We start from the raw sequence: 21,330 nt of genomic DNA on the forward strand, positions 1-21,330 counted from the left end.
GACAATTCACCTGAGGAGAACAGAGCCTTCACGATCCGTTCCCACCCGCTGCAGAATCGGAGCATTAGCGCAACGAGGGGGATAGGACTTTCCAACCAAAACGGTCCATAAAATTCCAAGCGTGAGCCCTGAGAGCAAGCTCCCTTACTTAGCCATAGTAGAGAGCGGGGCCCGGCTAGTTCCAAGCTACCGGCCCATTGAGTTGAAGTCTAAACTAAGTGCCAGGAGGCAGCTCACAAACGACCAGGCAGCACCATTTGGGGACGGGATCCGGACGAACTCCCCTCAACGACAGTGGTACCCAGAGCCTTGGTTTATCCGGTTGTCGGTGTCTGCTTATGAACTGAGTGAGTACGAGAGGGACCCCTTCATCCCCACGGCACTACCCCCTTCACCGAGTCCAAGGGCATCCCCTACCCGTGGAGGGTTCCAACACCTTGCTGCCCTGTTCCATCATCCCCGGGTACTCCCAACAGCAGCGGTGGTACTCCTAATCGCCACTCACTAAGGTGGCGTCACAAACTATAACTCCCCTGTAAATACCCCCCTTTTCATTCGAGTGGCCACACGACCCCCAAGTCCGGAGACCTTTGATCCACAGCGACTCACCTGTGACTGCAAATCACCTGAGTGACGTCCCGCTGATAGCGCGACTCACTTCAGTCACTCGGGCAACTTGCTGTCACAGGTGGAGGACTCCAGCTGTGGCCACGGGTAACCTGAGTGATGTCACCACTGATAGCATGACTCACTTCAGTTGCTGCGTGGAGCTCACAGCGAGCTGAAAGCATCGAGGGACCTCCTGTGGATTACGTTGGACCTGGAGGGGTGTTTGGGGGCTAATAAAGTGGTGAAAGGGTGTTTTTGTCTTTTATTTAAAATAAAGGACTTTTTGGGTGTGTGTTTATTTACTTTTACTTACAGATTAATCATAGGGCGTGTCTCAGACATGTGCCATGATTAACCTAGGACTTAGTGGCAGCTATGGGCTGCCATTAACTCCTTATTACCCCGATTGCCACTGCACCAGGGTAATCGGGATGAGCCGGGTAAGGTCCTGGGAATGTCGCATCTAATGGATGCGGCAATTCCGGGTGGCTGCTGGCTGATATTTTTAGGCTTGGGGGCAGCCTAAAAATGATATGCCTCCCCAGTCTGAGAATACCAGCCAGAATCCAGAAGCTGTGTTTTTTATCTTGGCTGGGTATCAATTGAGGGGGGGAACCGCACGTTGTTTTTTTAAAATTTATTTGTTTTACTGCACAATATAAACCCGCCCACCAGCGGCTGTGATTGCTTGCAGTAAGACAGCTGTCACTCCGCGTGTGGGCTCGTCTAAATGCAACCAATCATAGGCACTGGTGGGCATGAAAAGCAGGCAATATGAGAGGAGCCTAATTAGCGGCCAACACTTTCAGAAGCAGAAGCAGGAGAAGCTGCGGGAGCAGTGTGACAGCCGTGCAGTGCCGTGTCGGTGATCGGTGAGCATGAAGGAGGGAGAAAGGGGGTGGAGAGGGAGAGACCAACAGAGAGAGAGAGACTGAGACCGAGACTGAGAAAGGGGGTGGTGAGGGAGAGACCAACAGAGAGAGAGAGAGACCGAGACAAGGAGGGAGAAAGGGGGTGGAGAGGGAGAGACCAACAGAGAGAGAGAGAGAACGAGACCGAGACCAGGAGGGAGAAAGGGGGTGGAGAGGGAGAGACCAACAGAGAGAGAGACCGAGACCAGGAGGGAGAAAGGGGGTGGAGAGAGAGAGACCGAGACCGAGACTGACAGAGAGAGACCGACAGACAGACAGAGACCTAGACGGAGAGAGTGAGAGAGAGAGAGAGCGGGATACCGAGACCGACAAAGAGAGAGAGAGACAGACCAACAGAGAGAGAGCGAGAGACCGAGACCAGAGAGAGAGACCCTGAGATACCTGCGTTTTTGTTGTCAAAAGTGGATGCAAAATGCAACCAAAATGCAGCGCAAACACTCAGCTAAACATTTTGGTTGCGTTTTGATACACCTTAGTAATTTCAATTGGTGGAAAATGTTCACAAAATGCAATTAAGAAGTAACATGCTGCTTTTTTTTACGCAACAATTTTGACAAATATTTGTCAAACAAAATGCTGCCTAAAAAGAAGCAACGTGCGGATGGAAATTTTAATATCTCAGACTTTGCTGGGGAAGCAAAATGCATGCACAGTGCAGTTTAAAACTAAACCTCACAGTCTGCCAAGAAGTGACACATCAGACTTCTCAGAACATTCTCAAAACAAGGCTTCTGAAAACAAGGCTCCATAGGTCATTGTGGTCTGAGGCAGGTATGGAATTTCTTTCATTCATGAGAAATTCTATGCCAGCCACTCACCAGGAATGCCTTATAGAGCCTCGTTCTCAGAACGAGGCTCCACATGGATTTGATGGATATCATGGTAAATTACACCATAGCATTACATCAGAACTTTGAGGATGTATTAAAATGTATAAATTGGTGAACGAGGGAGTGTGGGGGGAGTCTTTATTCAAATAAACTATTTTTTCCAGTGTGTGTATTTTTTAACTCAACACTTACTGTTTAGTAATGGGGGTGTTTGATAGAAACCTAATCATTACTAACCCCAGGGCTTGATGCTAGCTGTCAATTCAGAGCTGGCATGAACCCCATATATTTCCCCATTTGCCACCGCACCAGGGCAATCAGGAAGAGCCAGGCAAAGTGCCACCAGGCTGAGACGGGCCAAATAACCATGGGACTTCCAAGCCCCAGCAATCTACTTTACCTTCCCTGGTTATCAAAAATAGAGGGGGCTCCATGCTATTTTTTTTAATTGTTAGTTTATAAATAGATAATTTTAAAAAATGGTATCGGATCCCCTCTATTTTTCATAACCAGCAAAGGTAAAACAGAAATCTGAGGGTTGCAGCCCATCGTTTTCTGTTTTACCTTTGCTGGTTTTCAAAAATAAGAGGGACCCCACATCATTTTTTTGTTTTATTTATTTTCTATCAAGCTTTGTTTGCAGGGCAATTGTCCTTCTTTAACCGCAACTTTGCTTCCTTTTCCCTTCACCTAGCCCTTACTACAACCATTTTACAGAAGCAAAGTTCAGGTTCCCATTGACTTATATGGGATTTGGAGTCTGAGGTCAAGTATGGATTAAGTCTTGGTACCAAACTAAACTTTTAGCTAAAATCCGGTCAAACCGGAGAATGCAAACATCCACGGATCTGCTCATCTCTACTTTTCAGTACTATAAAGCAATAAAATTGCTGCTTCAAATCTACTTTAAAAATCCATTAAATAAAGGGGAAAGAAAAAATTAAAAGAAAATTTGTAATAATCAGAAAAGATTCTTATGGCGTAGCTTGGTACAGACGCCTTCAGAAAACATGCAGGAAAAAAGCAGCATAAAAAAATAAAGCATTTACGATGTATTTAGAAAACGGCATTTAAAAAAAACTACAACTCATTTTGCAAAAAAACAGACCTCATTTTGTGAAGTGTAAGAAAAAGAGGAAAGATTCTTGCTGATACAAGAATGAATGAATGAATGAATGAATGAAAAATAAATCTATTGGTCTCAACCATCATGAAAAAGTAGGACAGTCTTATCTAGTCCTGCCATGGCAGAAAGAAATTGTACATGGGTGTGACTAGAGATGTGGTTAGGAGCGTGGCCTAAATTTTGTACAAAGCCATATTTTCTACTTCTTTCACTTCTGGAAAAGTTGAGTGATATGCATCAGTGAAGGGCAACCTAGCAAGCAGTGCCGAGGAACTGATTGGTTGCCTGGCCACTCAACCAACTGAACAATACAGGTAGAGGCTGATGAGGTGTCGGATACACAGGAAGTTATACATGGTGTCCTTCTTCCCAACAGGTTCGAATGCAGCTGCTCACCCTACTCCCGTCAAACCTCTGACAGTAAGCACCATGGTATTTTTGTTTTCTTGCCCACTGTGTCTATGATGGACCTTGGACATGTGCACATTGATGGAATACCTTAGTTAAAGAACAATATTCAAAGAAAAAATATCAAATACATAAAGGGTTGTCCACTCCTTGGACAACCCTTTGTCATGCGCCATGTTTGCCCCCATGAAACAAAAAAAAAAGTTAATACTTACCTTCCCGGAGCTCTTGAGAGGTTGTATGCGAACTTTTGTGATGTGGGGTTCAAAGCGTGTGTTGGCGCTCGTGTTCGTGGGTCTCATGTGAGGTTGTGACATATGCAAATCTGGCACCCAACAACCACAATCTTCCCTTTCCTTGCCTTCAGACATATAAGTATCTAACAAGAAGTGAGCAGCATGCACAGTTCTTATTTCCTGTTGACTACTTATACGTCTGAAGGAGGAGAGAGGGAAGATGGTGGTGATTGGGTGCGAGGTTCAAATATGTCACAACCTCACATAAGTCCCACAAACATGAGCTCCAACAAACGCATTGAACCCCACATGACAAAGGGAGAGCAATCACTGGCCTCAGCGCCGGAAGAACCGAAGACCGCAGTGGAGGACCTACGGAGCTGTGGCGGAAGGGACATAAAGAGACAGGTGAGGGCCCAAGAGAGGTGTGAATAATGTGTTTCATTACTTTAACTCTTTCCGAGCTGTCAAAAAAATCCAGCAAGACAGCAGCCATTTTCCTGTGCAACAATTGTTGAAAAATTTGGATCCAGCAGAATCTGAAATTTGCAACAAATTTGATTTTTCACAGATCAATTCACTCAGCTCTAGTATCCATAGTATGTCTCATTTTAGTACAAATGAACCCCTTAACGATCGCAGGCCGTAAAATTACGTCCTAGCGGTCATAATGTTACTGCCCGCGGTCTGCTGGTGGCAGCATGCCGCGATCGGCACACATCTCAGCTGATTTTCACAGCTGAGATGTGTGCCTGCTAGGCACGAGCAGAATCGTTATCTGCTCGTGCCGTTTAACCCCTTAAATGGTGCTGTCAATATGTGACAGCGCCATTATAAGCGCGATCGCAATAAACTTTTACTTACCGCCCGATACCGGAAGTCACGTGACGCGGTCACGTGACTTCCGTTAGTTGTCATGGTAGCACAGGGTCATGTGATGACTCCTGTACTACACATGAATTGCTTTCACTTTCGCTGTGCCAGCGGCACAGCAAAAGAGAAAGAGAGCGTATCTGCTGTTTACAGCTGTGTAGCTTTGATCAGCAGATAGTGCAGAGCGATCGGAATGCTGATCGCAATAGCCCCCAAGGGGGACTAGTAAAATAAAAAAAAAAGTTAAAAAAGTTTTAAAAAATTAAAAAAAAACAAAAAAACCTAAAAGTTCAAATCACCCCCCATTCGCCCCATTGAAAATTAAAGGGTTAAAAAAATAAAAAATATATACACATTTGGTATCGCCGCGTTCAGAAATGCCTGATCTATCAAACTATAAAATCAATTAATCTGATCAGTATACGGCGTAGCGGCAAAAAAATTCCAAACGCCAAAACAACGTTTTTTTGTCGCCACAACTTTTGCGCAAAATGCTATAAGAGGCGATCAAAACGTAGCATCTGCGCAAAAATGGTACCGTTAGAAACGTCCGCTCGAGACGCAAAAAATAAACCATCACTGAGCCATAGATCCCGGAAAATGAGAATGCTACGGGTCACGGAATATGTCGTAAAACGTGCGCGACTTTTTTCGGTCAAACTTCCGATTTTTTTAACCCCTTATATAAAAGTAAACCTATACATGTTTGGTGTCTACGAACTCGCACTGACCTGAGGCATCACTCCCACACATCAGTTTTACCATATAGTGAACACAGTGAATAAAATATCTCAAAAACAATAGTGCTATCGCACTTTTTTTGCAATTTTTCTGCATTTGGAATTTGTTTGCCGTTTTCCACTACACTATATGGTAAAACTTAAAAAAAAAGCCGATAAATTTTCTTTAAATTTTAATTTTGCAAGAAATGTCACAAAAAAAAACAAAAAAAAACAAAAACAGTAATTCACAGAGAATCAGGGAACAAATAGGCTGCAAAACCTCACATGAAAAAATATAATCTAGAGGCTCCTTCTACCGGCCAATTATTACTGTGCTTGTGATTTTAAGTACCGTAGTCAGTTTAATTGCTTTAAAAGATCAAGAATAAAAGTATAATTTATTATTGATCTTCATTATTTACCAATTACGGTTATTAACGGCACAATCAGCCAATGCAAATTACATCAAGTGACCGCCACTTTTCGGTGATTTGAAAAGTTGTCCTGTGTGAAATGACCTCGTGTGTGTTTACGTAGACATTCACCCTTATAACTTATGTTTACAATACAAATCCATTCTATTAATGCAATGTTGTGCCAAAATATTATAACTGTAGGATGTTTGATCAAAATTTAATAGTGGCACATAATGAGGACTTGTGGCATATAATGAGGACTTGAGGCTAAAGGGGGCTTTACACGCTACGATATCGCTAATGCGAAGTCGTTGGGGTCACGGAATTTGTGATGCACATCCGGCCGCATTAGCGATGCCGTTGCGTGTGACACCTATGAGCGATTTTGCATCGTCGCAAAAACGTGCAAAATCGCTCATCGGTGACATGGGGGTCTATTCTCAAATATCGTTACTGCAGCAGTAACGAACTTGTTCCTCGTTCCTGCGGCAGCACACATCGCTCCGTGTGACACCGCAGGAACGAGGAAGCTCTCCTTACCTGCCTCCCGGCCGCTATGCGAAGGTAGGAGGTGGGCGGGATGTTACGTCCCGCTCATCTCCGCCCCTTCGCTTCTATTGGGCGGCAGCTCAGTGATGCTGCTGTGACATCACTGTGACGCTAAACGAACCGCCCCCTTAGAAAGGAGGCGGTTCGCCGGTCACAGCGACGTCGCAGGGCAGGTAAGTAGTTTGACGGGTCTGGGCGATGTTGTGCGGCACGGGCAGCGATTTGCCCTTGTCGCACAACAGATGGGGGCGAGTACCCACGCTAGCGATATCGGTACCGATATCGCAGCGTGTAAAGCGGCCTTTAGGTGAGGTGGAAACAAGATCTTTCGAACACTACTAACCAATGAACCACCTCATCTCACAAGATGAAAGTCTAGAATCTTTACCTAATACTCCGCCCTGTAAAAGCAGGTTCACTCTTGTATTTTTATTTTTATTCTCCTGCAACCTAAATAACGTACAATTGTACGTAAAAAGCTGACAACATAGTGACATTACTCTGCATCAATTTATTTGCACTTATTGACGACAATTAAAAAAAGATAAATAAATCATTAAGGGCGACATTAACACAATCACTTAGGTCTCAGATTTGCCCCATAAGATGGTAATGGAGGTCATTAATGTGATCCCAACCTTAAAGTGATTGCCATACAAATAAATATTATATTGCTATGTTAAAATGAAACGGAACACGAAGAGAAATTATTATTGCAAAATATCTAATATCAAATAAATTGAATAATGCGCATAACAAAATGTAAAAAGCGGATTCTCAGGTAAAATAAATTACTGTAATTGTTTCGTTAATGTTGATTCGGCCGGGCACGTCTTATGTCTACAATTTACATAGTTGCTGTGAGGCTGCAGTGTATACAAGAACCATGTGCTATTCATTACATGCTGATCCCACAGAGGCGATATGGACTTTTTTTTGGCTAAACATTCTTTACTGTCATTACGTATTATGGATGAAGTTTTCATGGAATGTAAGAAAAAAAAAATTGCAATCCTACCACATCAATATAATGTAAAAGTATGCAGAATATTCAATATGGATAATCTTTTGTCCATTTATATACATAGATAATAACATTTTTATTACTGTTAATTTATCAAATTTTAAATTAATGGTGCTGTATACCCTGTAATAGTAAATAAATATATATATATATATATATATATATATATATATATATATATATATACATATATATACAGTCAGGGCCAGAAATATTTGGACAGTGACACAAGTTTTGTTATTTTAGCTGTTTACAAAAACATGTTCAGAAATACAATTATATATATAATATGGGCTGAAAGTGCACACTCCCAGCTGCAATATGAGAGTTTTCACATCCAAATCGGAGAAAGGGTTTAGGAATCACAGCTCTGTAATGCATAGCCTCCTCTTTTTCAAGGGACCAAAAGTAATTGGACAAGGGACTCTAAAGGCTGCAATTAACTCTGAAGGCGTCTCCCTCGTTAACCTGTAATCAATGAAGTAGTTAAAAGGTCTGGGGTTGATTACAGGTGTGTGGTTTTGCATTTGGAAGCTGTTGCTGTGACCAGACAACATGCGGTCTAAGGAACTCTCAATTGAGGTGAAGCAAAACATCCTGAGGCTGAAAAAAAAGAAAAAATCCATCAGAGAGATAGCAGACATGCTTGGAGTAGCAAAATCAACAGTCGGGTACATTCTGAGAAAAAAGGAATTGACTGGTGAGCTTGGGAACTCAAAAAGGCCTGGGCGTCCACGGATGACAACAGTGGTGGATGATCGCTGCATACTTTCTTTGGTGAAGAAGAACCCATTCACAACATCAACTGAAGTCCAGAACACTCTCAGTGAAGTAGGTGTATCTGTCTCTAAGTCAACAGTAAAGAGAAGACTCCATGAAAGTAAATACAAAGGGTTCACATCCAGATGCAAACCATTCATCAATTCCAAAAATAAACAGGCCAAAGTTAAATTTGCTGAAAAACACCTCATGAAGCCAGCTCAGTTCTGGAAAAGTATTCTATGGACAGATGAGACAAAGATCAACCTGTACCAGAATGATGGGAAGAAAAAAGTTTGGAGAAGAAAGGGAACGGCACATGATCCAAGGCACACCACATCCTCTGTAAAACATGGTGGAGGCAACGTGATGGCATGGGCATGCATGGCTTTCAATGGCACTGGGTCACTTGTGTTTATTGATGACATAACAGCAGACAAGAGTAGCCGGATGAATTCTGAAGTGTACCGGGATATACTTTCAGCCCAGATTCAGCCAAATGCCGCAAAGTTGATCGGGCGGCGCTTCATAGTACAGATGGACAATGACCCCAAGCATACAGCCAAAGCTACCCAGGAGTTCATGAGTGCAAAAAAGTGGAACATTCTGCAATGGCCAAGTCAATCACCAGATCTTAACCCAATTGAGCATGCATTTCACTTGCTCAAATCCAGACTTAAGACGGAAAGACCCACAAACAAGCAAGACCTGAAGGCTGCGGCTGTAAAGGCCTGGCAAAGCATTAAGAAGGAGGAAACCCAGCGTTTGGTGATGTCCATGGGTTCCAGACTTAAGGCAGTGATTGCCTCCAAAGGATTTGCAACAAAATATTGAAAATAAAAATATTTTGTTTGGGTTTGGTTTATTTGTCCAATTACTTTTCACCTCCTAAAATGTGGAGTGTTTGTAAAGAAATGTGTACAATTCCTACAATTTCTATCAGATATTTTTGTTCAAACCTTCAAATTAAACGTTACAATCTGCACTTGAATTCTGTTGTAGAGGTTTCATTTCAAATCCAATGTGGTGGCATGAAGAGCCCAACTCGCGAAAATTGTGTCACTGTCCAAATATTTCTGGACCTAACTGTATATGTATATATATATATATATATATATATATATATATATATATATATATATATATATATATAAAAGCTGAATGTGTGTGTGTGTGTGTGTGTGTGTATGTCTGGGATTGGCATCTGCACCGTCGCAGCTCCAGCTACAAAATTTTGCACACTCACACGTCTGGACCTCGAGAGCGTCATAGGCTATGTTGTGAGGCGAAATTTTAACCCAGCGCGTTCCAATTTACCAATCAATTTTGCCCCTATCTACATAATGGGCAAAAAGTGAAACGAAAAGTGTATCCGCACCGTCGCATTTACAATCACGAAATTTTGCACAGACACCTCGTGACCCAGGGAACGTCAAAGACTATGTTTTGACAGGAAAATGTAATCCCGCGCTTTACAGTTACTCTCCAAAAACATGCCTCCATTAAAGTAAATGGAGCCTGGAACTACAGGTTATTAGTAGGAGCTGTGATTGGTTGCTATAGGAACAAAAGACATTCATAGTAGAAGAAGCTTATATGTTAGATAATAAGATGTCGGTGGGGAGACGGATAGAGAGCGACAGAGAGACAGACAGAAAGATAGAGACAGACAGGGGAAAGAGACAGAGAGATAGAGACAGACAGGGAAAGAGACAGAGAGATAGAGACAGACAGAAACAGATGGTGAAAGAGACAGACACAGACGGGGAAAGAGACAGACCTGGAAAGAGACAGTCCTGGAAAGAGACAGTCCTGGAAAGAGTCCTGGAAAGAGATAGACGGGGAAAGAGACAGACAGACATGCAGACAGGGACAGAGACAGGCAGACAGGGAAGGAGGAGACAGCCAGAGAGACAGACAAAGATAGATGGGGAAAGACACAGACCTTGATAGAGACAGACAGTGAAAGACAGAGAAATAGAGACAGACAAGGAAAGCGACAGACAGAGACAGGCAGACAGGGAAAGAGAGACAGACAGGAAAAGACACAGACAAAGAGATGGGGAGACAGACGAGGAAAGAGACAGACCTAAAAAGAGACAGATGGGGAAAGAAACAGAGAGATAGAGACAGACAAAAAAAGAGACAGACAAAGACAGGCAGACGGGGAAAGAGACAGACGGGGAAAGAGACAGACGGAGCACATTACTTGGCCAATTTAGTTAAATCTGTGTGGAATATCTGTGGTGTTGAAATATATGTTGTGAAATGCTTCTTAGTTTTTGCCTTTTAATAATTACATTTCTATCTATTTGTTTTGTGTTTTTTGTGTGCAGAATACATTTTAGGTAACACATTCTATTTTGTTAACAACAGTCATTAACCCGGACGAAGCCGGATAGTAAAGCTAGTAATTATATATATATAAAATTTTAGACACATGCTGTATAAGTGAGTAATTTATATATATATATTATTATTTATATATTTTATATATATATTATTATTATTATTATTATAGCGCCATTTATTCCATGGCGCTTTACAAGTGAAAGGGTATACGTACAACAATCATTAACAGTACATAACAGACTGGTACAGGAGGAGAGAGGACCCTGCCCGCGAGGGCTTACAGTCTACAGGGAATGGGTGATGGTACAATAGGTGAGGACAGAGCTGGTTGCGCAGTGGTCTACTGGACTGAGGGCTGTTGTAGGTTGTAGGCTTGTTGGAAGAGGTGGGTCTTGAGGTTCCTCTTGAAGCTTTCCACGGTAGGGGAGAGTCTGATGTGCTGAGGTAGAGCGTTCCAGAGTATGGGGGATGCACGGGAGAAATCTTGTACGCGATTGTGGGAAGAGGAGATAAGGGAGGAGCAGAGAAGGAGATCTTGTGAGGATCTGAGGTTGCGTTCAGGTAGGTACCGGGAGACTAGGTCACAGATGTAGGGAGGAGACAGGTTGTGCATGGCTTTGTATGTCATGGTTAGTGTTTTGAACTGGAGTCGTTGGGTGATGGGAAGCCAGTGAAGGGATTGGCAGAGTGGCGAGGCTGGGGAGTAGCGAGGGGAGAGGTGGATTAAGCGGGCCGCAGAGTTTAGGATAGATTGGAGGGGTGCAAGAGTGTTGGAAGGGAGGCCAGAGAGCAGGAGGTTGCAGTAGTCGAGGCGGGAGATGATGAGGGCATGCACTAATGTTTTTGCTGATTCTTGGTTAAGGAAAGCACGGATCCGGGAGATGTTTTTGAGTTGTAATCGGCATGAGGTGAAGAGGGCTTGGATGTGTGGCTTGAAGGATAGAGCAGAGTCGAGGGTCACTCCAAGGCAACGAGCTTGTGAGACTGGGGAGAGTAAGCAACCATCGAGTTTGATGGAAAGGCTTGTTGGAGGAGATGAGTGAGGAGGAGGAAAGACAATGAATTCTGTTTTGTCCATGTTAAGTTTTAGGAATCGCACAGAGAAGAAGGATGAAATAGCAGACAGACATTGTGGGATTCTGGTTAGTTAGTTAGTTTACACATACATATATACACACACTCAATATAAATCAGGATATATATTGTGGTTCACAAGTACTGTGTGTGTGTGTGTGTGTGTGTCTCTCTCTCTTTTTCATCAATCTCATCATCAACTACAAAAAACATTGTAAAGTTTTCCAGAGGATCAAATACTTATTTCTCTCTGCAAAATGCAAATACATTTTTATAATTTATACTATGCGGTTTTCTGAATTTTATTTTTAATATTCTCTCACTGTTAAAAGTAATCTACTCTTAAAATTATAGACTGTTCATGGCTTTGTCAGTCACTTACAAAATCAGCTAGGGATCTAGTAGTTATTTCCTTCCCTTTATATATATAAAAATATAAAGTTGTGGGCAAAGTTTTGAGACCAACACAAACTTTGGTTTTCCCAACAGCTGATGTTTCGGTGCTTTTCGATCTTTAGACGGATGTTTCTGTTGTTACAGGAGTATAATTATCAGCATTTTATCAGTTTTTATACTTTTATTGACTTATTCATCAACTTTGTAAGACTCAATGTTTACATTGTTGTCACTTATTTCTTTAGACTTCTGCCCTTCGCCCTGATTACTGGGTATAGGCTTCTGGGCCAAATCCTGACTGATTACCCATTATTGTCTAAATCAGTGCTTGGAGATGATCACAATTTCTATATTTTTGTTTCCCCTCCTGCGTTTTGAGAATTGACCACAATAGGATTGAGATCTGTGGAGTTTCCTGGACATAAACCCAAAATGTCAATGTTTTGTTACCCGCGCCACTTAGTTATCCCTTTTGCTTTGGGACATAGTCTCGCTCATGCTGGGAAAAAAAATGTTTGTCACCAAATGGCATCTGGATGGTTTGGAGAAGTTGCTCTTGGAGGATGCTTAGATCCCATTCTTTATGGCTGTTTTCTTAGGCAGAATTGTAAGTGAGTCCTCCCCATGGAGGAGAAGCCACCACACATGAATGTTCTCAGGATGTGTGGCATATGCATGGTTGCTGGTTTGTTTTCATCCATGGAAAACAAAGTTTTGAATAAAAACACTGCCAAGAATAAAGGATGAGATCTAAACTTTTTTTAAAAGCAACTTCTACCTACCAACTAGGAACAATTTGGTGTTGAACTACTTTTTTCCAATAGGATGGAGACCATCTGACAAGGAAAAGTGATAACTGTGGTTCAGTGAACAAAGCATTTACATTTTTGGCCTATGGCCAGGAAACTCCTCAATCCCATTGAGAAGTTGTGGTCAATCCTCAAAAAGCAGGAGGACAAGCAATAACACAGAAATTGTAATAAACTCAAGGCACTGGTTTAGGTGAAAATAGGTCATCAGTCAGATTTGGTCCAGAAGCCGATATCCAGCTATTGGTGAAAGGCAGAAGTCCGGAGAAGGCAACTCTGTAAATATTCAGTCTTTGTATAGATCTCATGTATTCATCAATAAAAGTTTCAAAACTTTTCCAGCATATTGATGTGACACAATTGTAGGATTTTTGCCCCTCCTTTTCTCTTTAATTCCATAAATGCTAATTTCCAGCATTATTTATCTGATATATATATATATATATATATATATATATATATACACACACACACACACACACACACACACACACACATCACAATATCAAGGCAGCGCTCACAATCCACGGTGCCTGAATACAAGGAAGGTATCCACATTATGCAGTGAATAAAGGATCGGCACTCCAAACTTCATAAACCATTATAATGGATTTATTGCATAATTGCTCAGGATACAAGCAAGGAAAAGAACGCATTTTCGGCTAATAAGCCTTTTTCAATCCAAAAAAGGCTCATTAGAAGAAAACGCGTTCTTTTCCTTGCTTGTATCCTGAATAATTATGGAATAAATCCATTATAATCGTTTATGAAGTTTGGAGTGCCGATCCTTTATTTGGTCTATCCATACATTATATATTATATATATATATATATGTGTATATATATAGATATATATGTGTGTATCTACCGTATATTCCTAGCATCATGCATCGAATCCGTAGATTTATCAATGTGCACAGTGATCCTTGTTCTCCAGCATAATCCATATCCAAGAAACATATCCATATATTTTAGACTTATACATATAATATGCTGGAGATCACGTATGCACCGTGCCCAAGGATCAATTGATGGATCGGATGCATGAAGCTGGAAATTAATCCCATTGCACCAAACTACAAGGACTGTCAGAAATCATACTCCTCTTTATTGTTTCTGGCCCATCTGCACCTCCACATGCTGCAACACCTTAAAAAACTGCTGCATTTTTGCAAGAAGCAGCCTCTTAATTCTGTCAGCATTTTTGCTTCTTTTTTCACCATTCAAAGCAATGAGAGTGCAAAAACTCAGCTGTTTTTTGCTGCTTTTGTAGTGAATTAGGCTGTGTGCGCACGTTGCATTTTTTCATGCGTTTACGCAGCATTTTAAATTGCAGCGTACATGCATGTGTCCTGCGTCCCCTGCAAAGTTTATGAGAAGTCAGCAAATTCCATGCACTCATTGCGTTTTTAAACACAGCATTTTGGATGCCAAATATTTGACAAAATTGATGCATTCTAAAAAGCAGCATGTCACTTCTTTTGTGCGTTTTGGATGCTTTTCCCTCTCAGTCTGTGGGAGAGCAAGCATCCAGAACACATCAAATCTGCATTCAAAATGCATCCAAAACACAGCGTTTTGGATGCTTTTTGAAACACACATGCAGTGACAAAACGTTGCAGTTTATTTGTCAAACCAGAACGCAACATGCGCACATACCCTGAAAAACAGTAAAAAAAAGGCCCCAAAAAAGCAGCAAAAATGCCATTAAAAAAAGCAGCAAAAAAACGCAGCTTTTTTACTGCCAAGAGATCAGGTTTTGCAGCAGAAAAATATACAGTAAAAAATACACCAAAAAAACATCAAAAACACAGCAAAAAAGCAGCATAAAAAGCAGCAAAAACACAGCAAAAAAGAAACAAAAATGCAACAAAAAAGGCAGCTATTTTACTGCCAAGAGATCAGGTTTTGCTTAAGACAAATAAAATGCAGCAACCAAAATGCAGCAAAACTGGAGTAAAAAAGCCACAAAAACACTGCAAAATAACTATAAAAACAGCAAAAATGCCATTAATAAAAAGCAGCAAAAAACGCAACTTTTTTTTACTGCCAAAAGATCAGGTTTTGCTTAAGACAAATAAAATGCAGCAAACAAAATGCAGCAAAACTGGAGTAAAAAAGCCGCAAAAACACTGCAAAAAAACTATAAAAACAGCAAAAATGCCATTAATAAAAGCATAAAAAGCAGCAAAAAACGCAACTTTTTTTTACTGCCAAGAGATCAATTTTTGATTTGGAAAATAAAGCATAAAAATGCGCTGTGTGAACACAACCTTATATTAGTATCTACTTTTTTCATCTCCATCCTGCTATCTATAACAGATCTATCGTATATAATGGAGCCTGGAACCTGCAGCACAGACTGTAACGTGTGATTAATATGTCATACCTATTTATTATTTTTGAGCAAGTATGATATAAAAATGAATACGCAGATGAATCAATAACCTGTAAAATCTAAGAATAATTACATATTGAACAGAAATACCATAATTTAAAATATAGTAAAATAATAAATATATCTGGAGCTTAAAGGGTGCCGTGGAAATGCTGGAGAAGGATATAGCCGAGCAGTATATACAGTATACAGCACTTACCCTGCAGGCAGAGCAGGTGGCACAGAAGGAGCCCCGGGATGAGCAGAGTCCACAGCGTCTTCATCCTCTCGAGTGTCAGTTGTGTTATGGAGCCTTGGACACGTTGTATGATCGCTCCCCTCCAGCTTTCTGTATTTATACACTGCTGGAAACTATTTATTTTGGCCCGGAGCCCGGGGGCTGATTTTCCTTCGTGATTTCCTTTTCTGCTTTGCACACCTTTATGTGGGGTGGAGTCCGCGCCGGGTTCATGTTCATGTCTTCTTAAAAAAGAAGTTTACATATATCTCAAAGTGAGACAAAGGGAAGTTTTACTTCAAATATGCAAGTAAAAAATAAGTGGTTGAAAAAGTTGGATTTGTTTAGCTTAGAAAAAGACGTCTCAGAGGAGATCTCATTTAGGCTATGTCTCCACGCTGTGGAAAATGCGCGGATTTTGCCGCGGATTTCTCGCGGAAAAGCCACGGATTTTCCGAAAATCTGCAGCAGCGGCACTTCCCAGCCATTTCTATGGCATTTTGGAAATTCTGTGTCCATGCTGCGGATTTTTCCGCGGCGGATTTGGTGCGGATTTTGATCCGGAAAAATCTGCAACATGTCAATTATTGTTGCGGATTTTGATCCAGATTTTGGCTATAGAATTGGGGAAAAAAAAAAAACCCGCACCAAAATCCGCGGCAATTCCACGGTAAATCCGTGGCAAATCCGCACCTTTGAAAAGGTGCGGATTTGCCGGGAAAGCCGCGGATTTTCATGCAGAAAAATCCGCAGCAACATTCTACCGTGGACACATAGCCTTACGGTATATTTCTTTTTTTGCACATCCATAAACATGAAAGAATGAGTCTCATCCAATTTACGGAACAAACTATATCTCATTTACATGTGTGCTCAATACAAACGACTGGCACTTGACTTATTCCTTCTGAAGACAATACTAAGGACCAGGGGGCACTCACTTTGAGTAGAACAAAGGTGATTCCAGCAGTTAAATAGGAAAGGGTTCTTTACAGTTACAGCAGTCAGATTATCACTAGAAGTCCCAGAGAGGGGTCTTTGACATTTCTACCATTGAAACCCTATGGAGCTCGAAATTCCTGGGACTTCTAATGTTATGCAATGCCCTACTACAAGAGGTAGTAATGGCTGACACTATAACTTCTAAAAAAGGACTGGATGATTTCTTCAGTGCACGCGATATTGTCAGTTATAGTATAGACGATTTGGTGATGGAGTATGTATGGAGTATGTATGGAGTATGTATGGAGTATGTATGGTGTATGTATGGAGTATGTATGGAGTATGTATGGAGTATGTATGGTGTATGTATGGAGTATGTATGGAGTATGTATGGAGTATGTATGGAGTATGTATGGAGTATGTATGGTGTATGTATGGAGTATGTATGGAGTATGTATGGTGTATGTATGGAGTATGTATGGAGTATGTATGGAGTATGTATGGAGTATGTATGGTGTATGTATGGTTAGTGAAAGAATGTTGAACTACATGGAACTAGGGCTTTTTTCAACCCTTGTAACTATGTAAGTGGTGTGTGCATAAGATTTCAGAAATGTTATTCCCTTTACTAATACTGTAAAACACTGCAATTATTTACCCTTGAAAAATGAGCTGAAAAATGGCTCAAAGTGTGAACGAATAGGGATGATCGAATACCTCAAATATTCAGCTTCGCGAATATCCGTCGAATAGGTCGCTGCTATGCGAATATTCAATGCGCAATGTAAGTCTATGGGAAGCCCGAATAGTTCCAAATAGTTGTTTCCCATAGACTTACATTGCTCATCGAATATTCAAAATAGTCGAATAGTGGCAACCTATTAGGCAAATATTCACGAAGCCGAATATTTGAGGTATTTGATCATCCCTATTACCGAGCTTTAAGACTCTACTAGACCTACATGGTTGAATAACACAGACATTCATGGATAACCGTAAGGCAAGGGGCACACCAGCATATAGTCTCATCAAAGGGATCAATCTCTGATCAAAGTGTGAGTATAATGTGATCGGATGAGGAGAAGATGAAGAAAAAAATGTCCATGTTTTCCATGGACTCATTGACTTGCATGGCCAAGTGTGATCTGATATTCTGATCCAAATCGGACATGTGCCGGCCCCATAGAATAACATTGGTCAGAGTGAGAGCCAATGTTTTGTCCATATTCACATCCATCTGCTCGAGCCCTAACGCCACAGACTGATCTACTATCTTCCATCCGGCGACTTCTTCCTTAGTGATGATTTATTACGCTCATGGTGTTTTATTTCTTTGCGGTAGGGAAGTGTTTATAGGCGACGGCATTTTGTACTGTGTCATTGTGAGTGTTTTATTGTTCTGAACAGATACATTTCCCATGGCCTTTTTTTTACTGCTTTTACTGTTTTTATTGTTGGCTGGTGTTTTTTATTATTTGTACATTTTTGCAGATATTCCTTATGGTTTATGCTGCTCGCTAATTGTTTTTTTTACTTGTGGCGTATTTAGATCATGCATTTACTAACCACTAGTATTGATGTCACCTGTAATGTGAGCGCAGCGGCATAATGAGGAACAAGCAGTCATAAATGAGACGAATGTAAAAACACACAAAGGCCGGGTCCACACGAGTGGAGAAAATATCACTCAAAGCTTCATCCAGAAAAGTCGGGCGATTTTTTTCTCACTTGTCATCCATATGCAATCTGTTTTTTATGGCAGCTGATATTAATCATTTACAGTTTCTGAAGTTACAGAATTGCAAATATATCCATAAAAAATGAAAACGATACTGTGGCTTTAGCACACCCATGAACGTGAATGGATGAGTCCTCGCATCCAATTCATGGAAGAAACTAGTGCACATAGCAATTTTTTTTACACACAGATTTGGTCAATCTGCACTGCCCCATTGAATAACATGGTATGAGTGTTTTCCGTTTTTTTCACGGACACCAAACAGTCATTACTAGTGACGAGCGAACTGTTTGGAGCATTTCAGTGCTCAGGTGCTCGGTACCTGTTTACCGAGTATAACGGCTCATGCGCACGTAACTGCAGAATATTCTGCAGCGATTTGACAGCACATGTGCGCTTCAAATCGCTGCAGAAACACTGCATAATGAATGCAGTTTTTCTGTTAAAAAAGCCGATTTCATGCGCTTGGGATGCTGCCCCCACCATAGACAGAGCGGGAGCTGCATCCAAAGTGCACTAACTAATTGACATGCTGCTTTTTTTAACGCACAGATTGGGGCAAAATTTTAGCACCCAAATCTCTGCGTCATAAAAGCAACGTGCGCACATATCATGCACAATCTACATAGATTGTGCAGGGGACGCAGGACGCATGCATTTACACTGCAGTGCAATACGCAGCGTAAATGCATGTCAGTACGCAACGTGCGCATGAGCCCTTAAGGAAGTCGATGGGAAACTCAAGCATTTTTCCGGCGCTTTTTACATGTTTTTTATGCGTTTTTGCATGCATTTTTTTCAATGCTTTTTTGCATGCATTTTGTATACTTTTTTTGCATGCATTTTTTCAATATGTTTTCTATGCTATTTTGCATGCACTTTTTCAATGCATTTTCTGCATGCATTTTCAATTCCTTTTCTATTTGTTTTTTGCATGCACTTTTTTCAATGTGTTTTCGATATGGTTTTTGCATGCTTTTTTAAATGCATTTTGCATGTATTTTTTCAATATGTTTTCTATGCTTTTTTGCATACATTTTTTTCAACGCATTTTCTATGCATTTTTGTACCCTTATTTCAATGCATTTTCTATGCGTTTTTGCATGCATTTTTTCAATGCATTCTCTCTCCTTTTTTGCATGCATTTTTTCCCAGTGTGTTTTCTATGCTTTTCTGCATGCATTTGTTATGCGTTTTTGCATGCATTTTTTTCAATGCATTTTCTATGCTTTTTTGCATTCTTTTTTTTTTTCAGTGTGTTTTCTATGTGTTTTTGCATGCATTTTTTCAATGCCTTTTCTATGAGTTTTTTTGCATGGATTTTTCAATGCGCTTTGCTTTTTGCAAGCATTTTTTTCAATATGTTTTTGCATATACTTTTCTATGCGTTTTTTGCATGCATTCTTTTCAATGTGTTTTCTGTGCGGTTTTTGATTGCCCTTTTAAATTCATTTTGCATGTATTTTTTTCATCACATTTTCAATGCGTTTTTGCATGCATTTTTTCAATGTGTTTCTATGCAGTTTGCATGCATTTTTTAATGTGCTGTATTTTTTGCATGCATTTTTTCAATGTATTTTCTATGCCTATTTACATGCATTTTTTTTCAATGCGTTTTTTTGCATGCATTTTATTTTGATGCATTTTTTTATGCATTCTGGGATGGAAAAACGCTGCAAAATTGCTGCAAAAAATCGACATGCTGCAGATTTATTTCTGCACCAAATCTGTAAAAGGAAAAAAAGCAACGTGCACAAAACTTTAGGATTCTCATTGACTTTGCTAGCATGAGGATTTGCTTGCAGTTTTGTGACAAAATTGCACTAAAAAACACATAAAAAAACTTGATAAAAACACATAAGGGAACTTGATAAAAACACACCGTGTGTATACCGTGTATAGAAAAGTAATGTAAAAAAGAAAATTCCGTGCATCAACATAATTCTGAGTAAGAAAAAAAGCTGTAATATATTAAAAAAAAACTAGGATATCACATAAAAATCAAAAAAAGGAAAAAAAAAAGAGAAAATTATCACTATAAATATTTAGTTTGTCTTTACATTGAGCAAAATAGATTTAGAACCAAAATGACCTTATACAATTTCATATTACATGCAAAGAGGACAAATAATAAGGCAATTAAAGCTAAAAAAAACCCCAAAAAATACGGAGTGTTTTAGTGTTAGAAGTTTATATTTTTAAGTAATTGTTTTTTTGCTTTCACCCCATGTATTGGCTTTTCATTCATTATATTTCATTCTATACTTTGTATGTAATATTGACTATTTTTTTATTGTAATACATGTAGGACGAGTCAGTAATGAATATGCAGATCTTATATTTAATTACTTTGGATTTATTTGTGAATATTATTGTCACTGGTGTAATTTACAGCGTTTCTTTGTGCTGCTATATTATATTGTAAGCATTGGACTGGTTAGTAGCGTCTATTTCTTTCATTTAGAACATTCCTTACTCTTCGGCAAAATTTGTCAAATCGCGGAAAACCTCTGTGTCGGCAATGTTACTCCTCTAATAATGAATTCTTGTATGAATAAGTGACTGCCAATAAGAAAATTTACTATAAGACCATGTTCACGTTGCATTTTGGTTGCGAAAAATGCAATGTTTTATTATACCAGCAAAGATTTCTGCAGTCTCATGCAGATTCTGCTAATTTTTCCAGTTTCAAATCTGCAGCGAATCAATTATTTCAGCATTTTTGCAGCATTTTTCACCTATTCTAATAAGTGAGTAAAAAACATATAAAGTGGCAAAAATTCCTGTATTTTAATCCGTGTTTTACCAGCTAAGTCTATGTGCGCACACTGAGTATTTGGTTGCAAAATTTCTGCACCAAATCTACATCTCTTAGCAGAAAAAAAACCCCAAAAAAAGTGTTTTTGCCGCGTTTTTGATG

General features: G+C 40.2%; 1 protein-coding gene across 1 annotated transcript in view; it reads right to left on the reverse strand.

Annotated features, from left to right (window-relative positions):
• Positions 1–15,806, reverse strand: part of LOC142301877 (C-C motif chemokine 21b-like) — a 99,971-nt gene extending 84,165 nt beyond the window's left edge. Inside the window, exon 1 of the mRNA XM_075342919.1 lies at positions 15,713–15,806. Within this exon, the coding sequence (XP_075199034.1) occupies positions 15,713–15,776 (64 nt within the window). The 5' untranslated portion in view covers positions 15,777–15,806. The remainder of the gene's footprint in view (positions 1–15,712) is intronic.
• Positions 15,807–21,330: the final 5,524 nt, after the last annotated feature.

The sequence above is a fragment of the Anomaloglossus baeobatrachus genome, chromosome 1 (genome assembly GCF_048569485.1).
Source record: "Anomaloglossus baeobatrachus isolate aAnoBae1 chromosome 1, aAnoBae1.hap1, whole genome shotgun sequence".
Classification (NCBI taxonomy): domain Eukaryota; kingdom Metazoa; phylum Chordata; class Amphibia; order Anura; family Aromobatidae; genus Anomaloglossus; species Anomaloglossus baeobatrachus.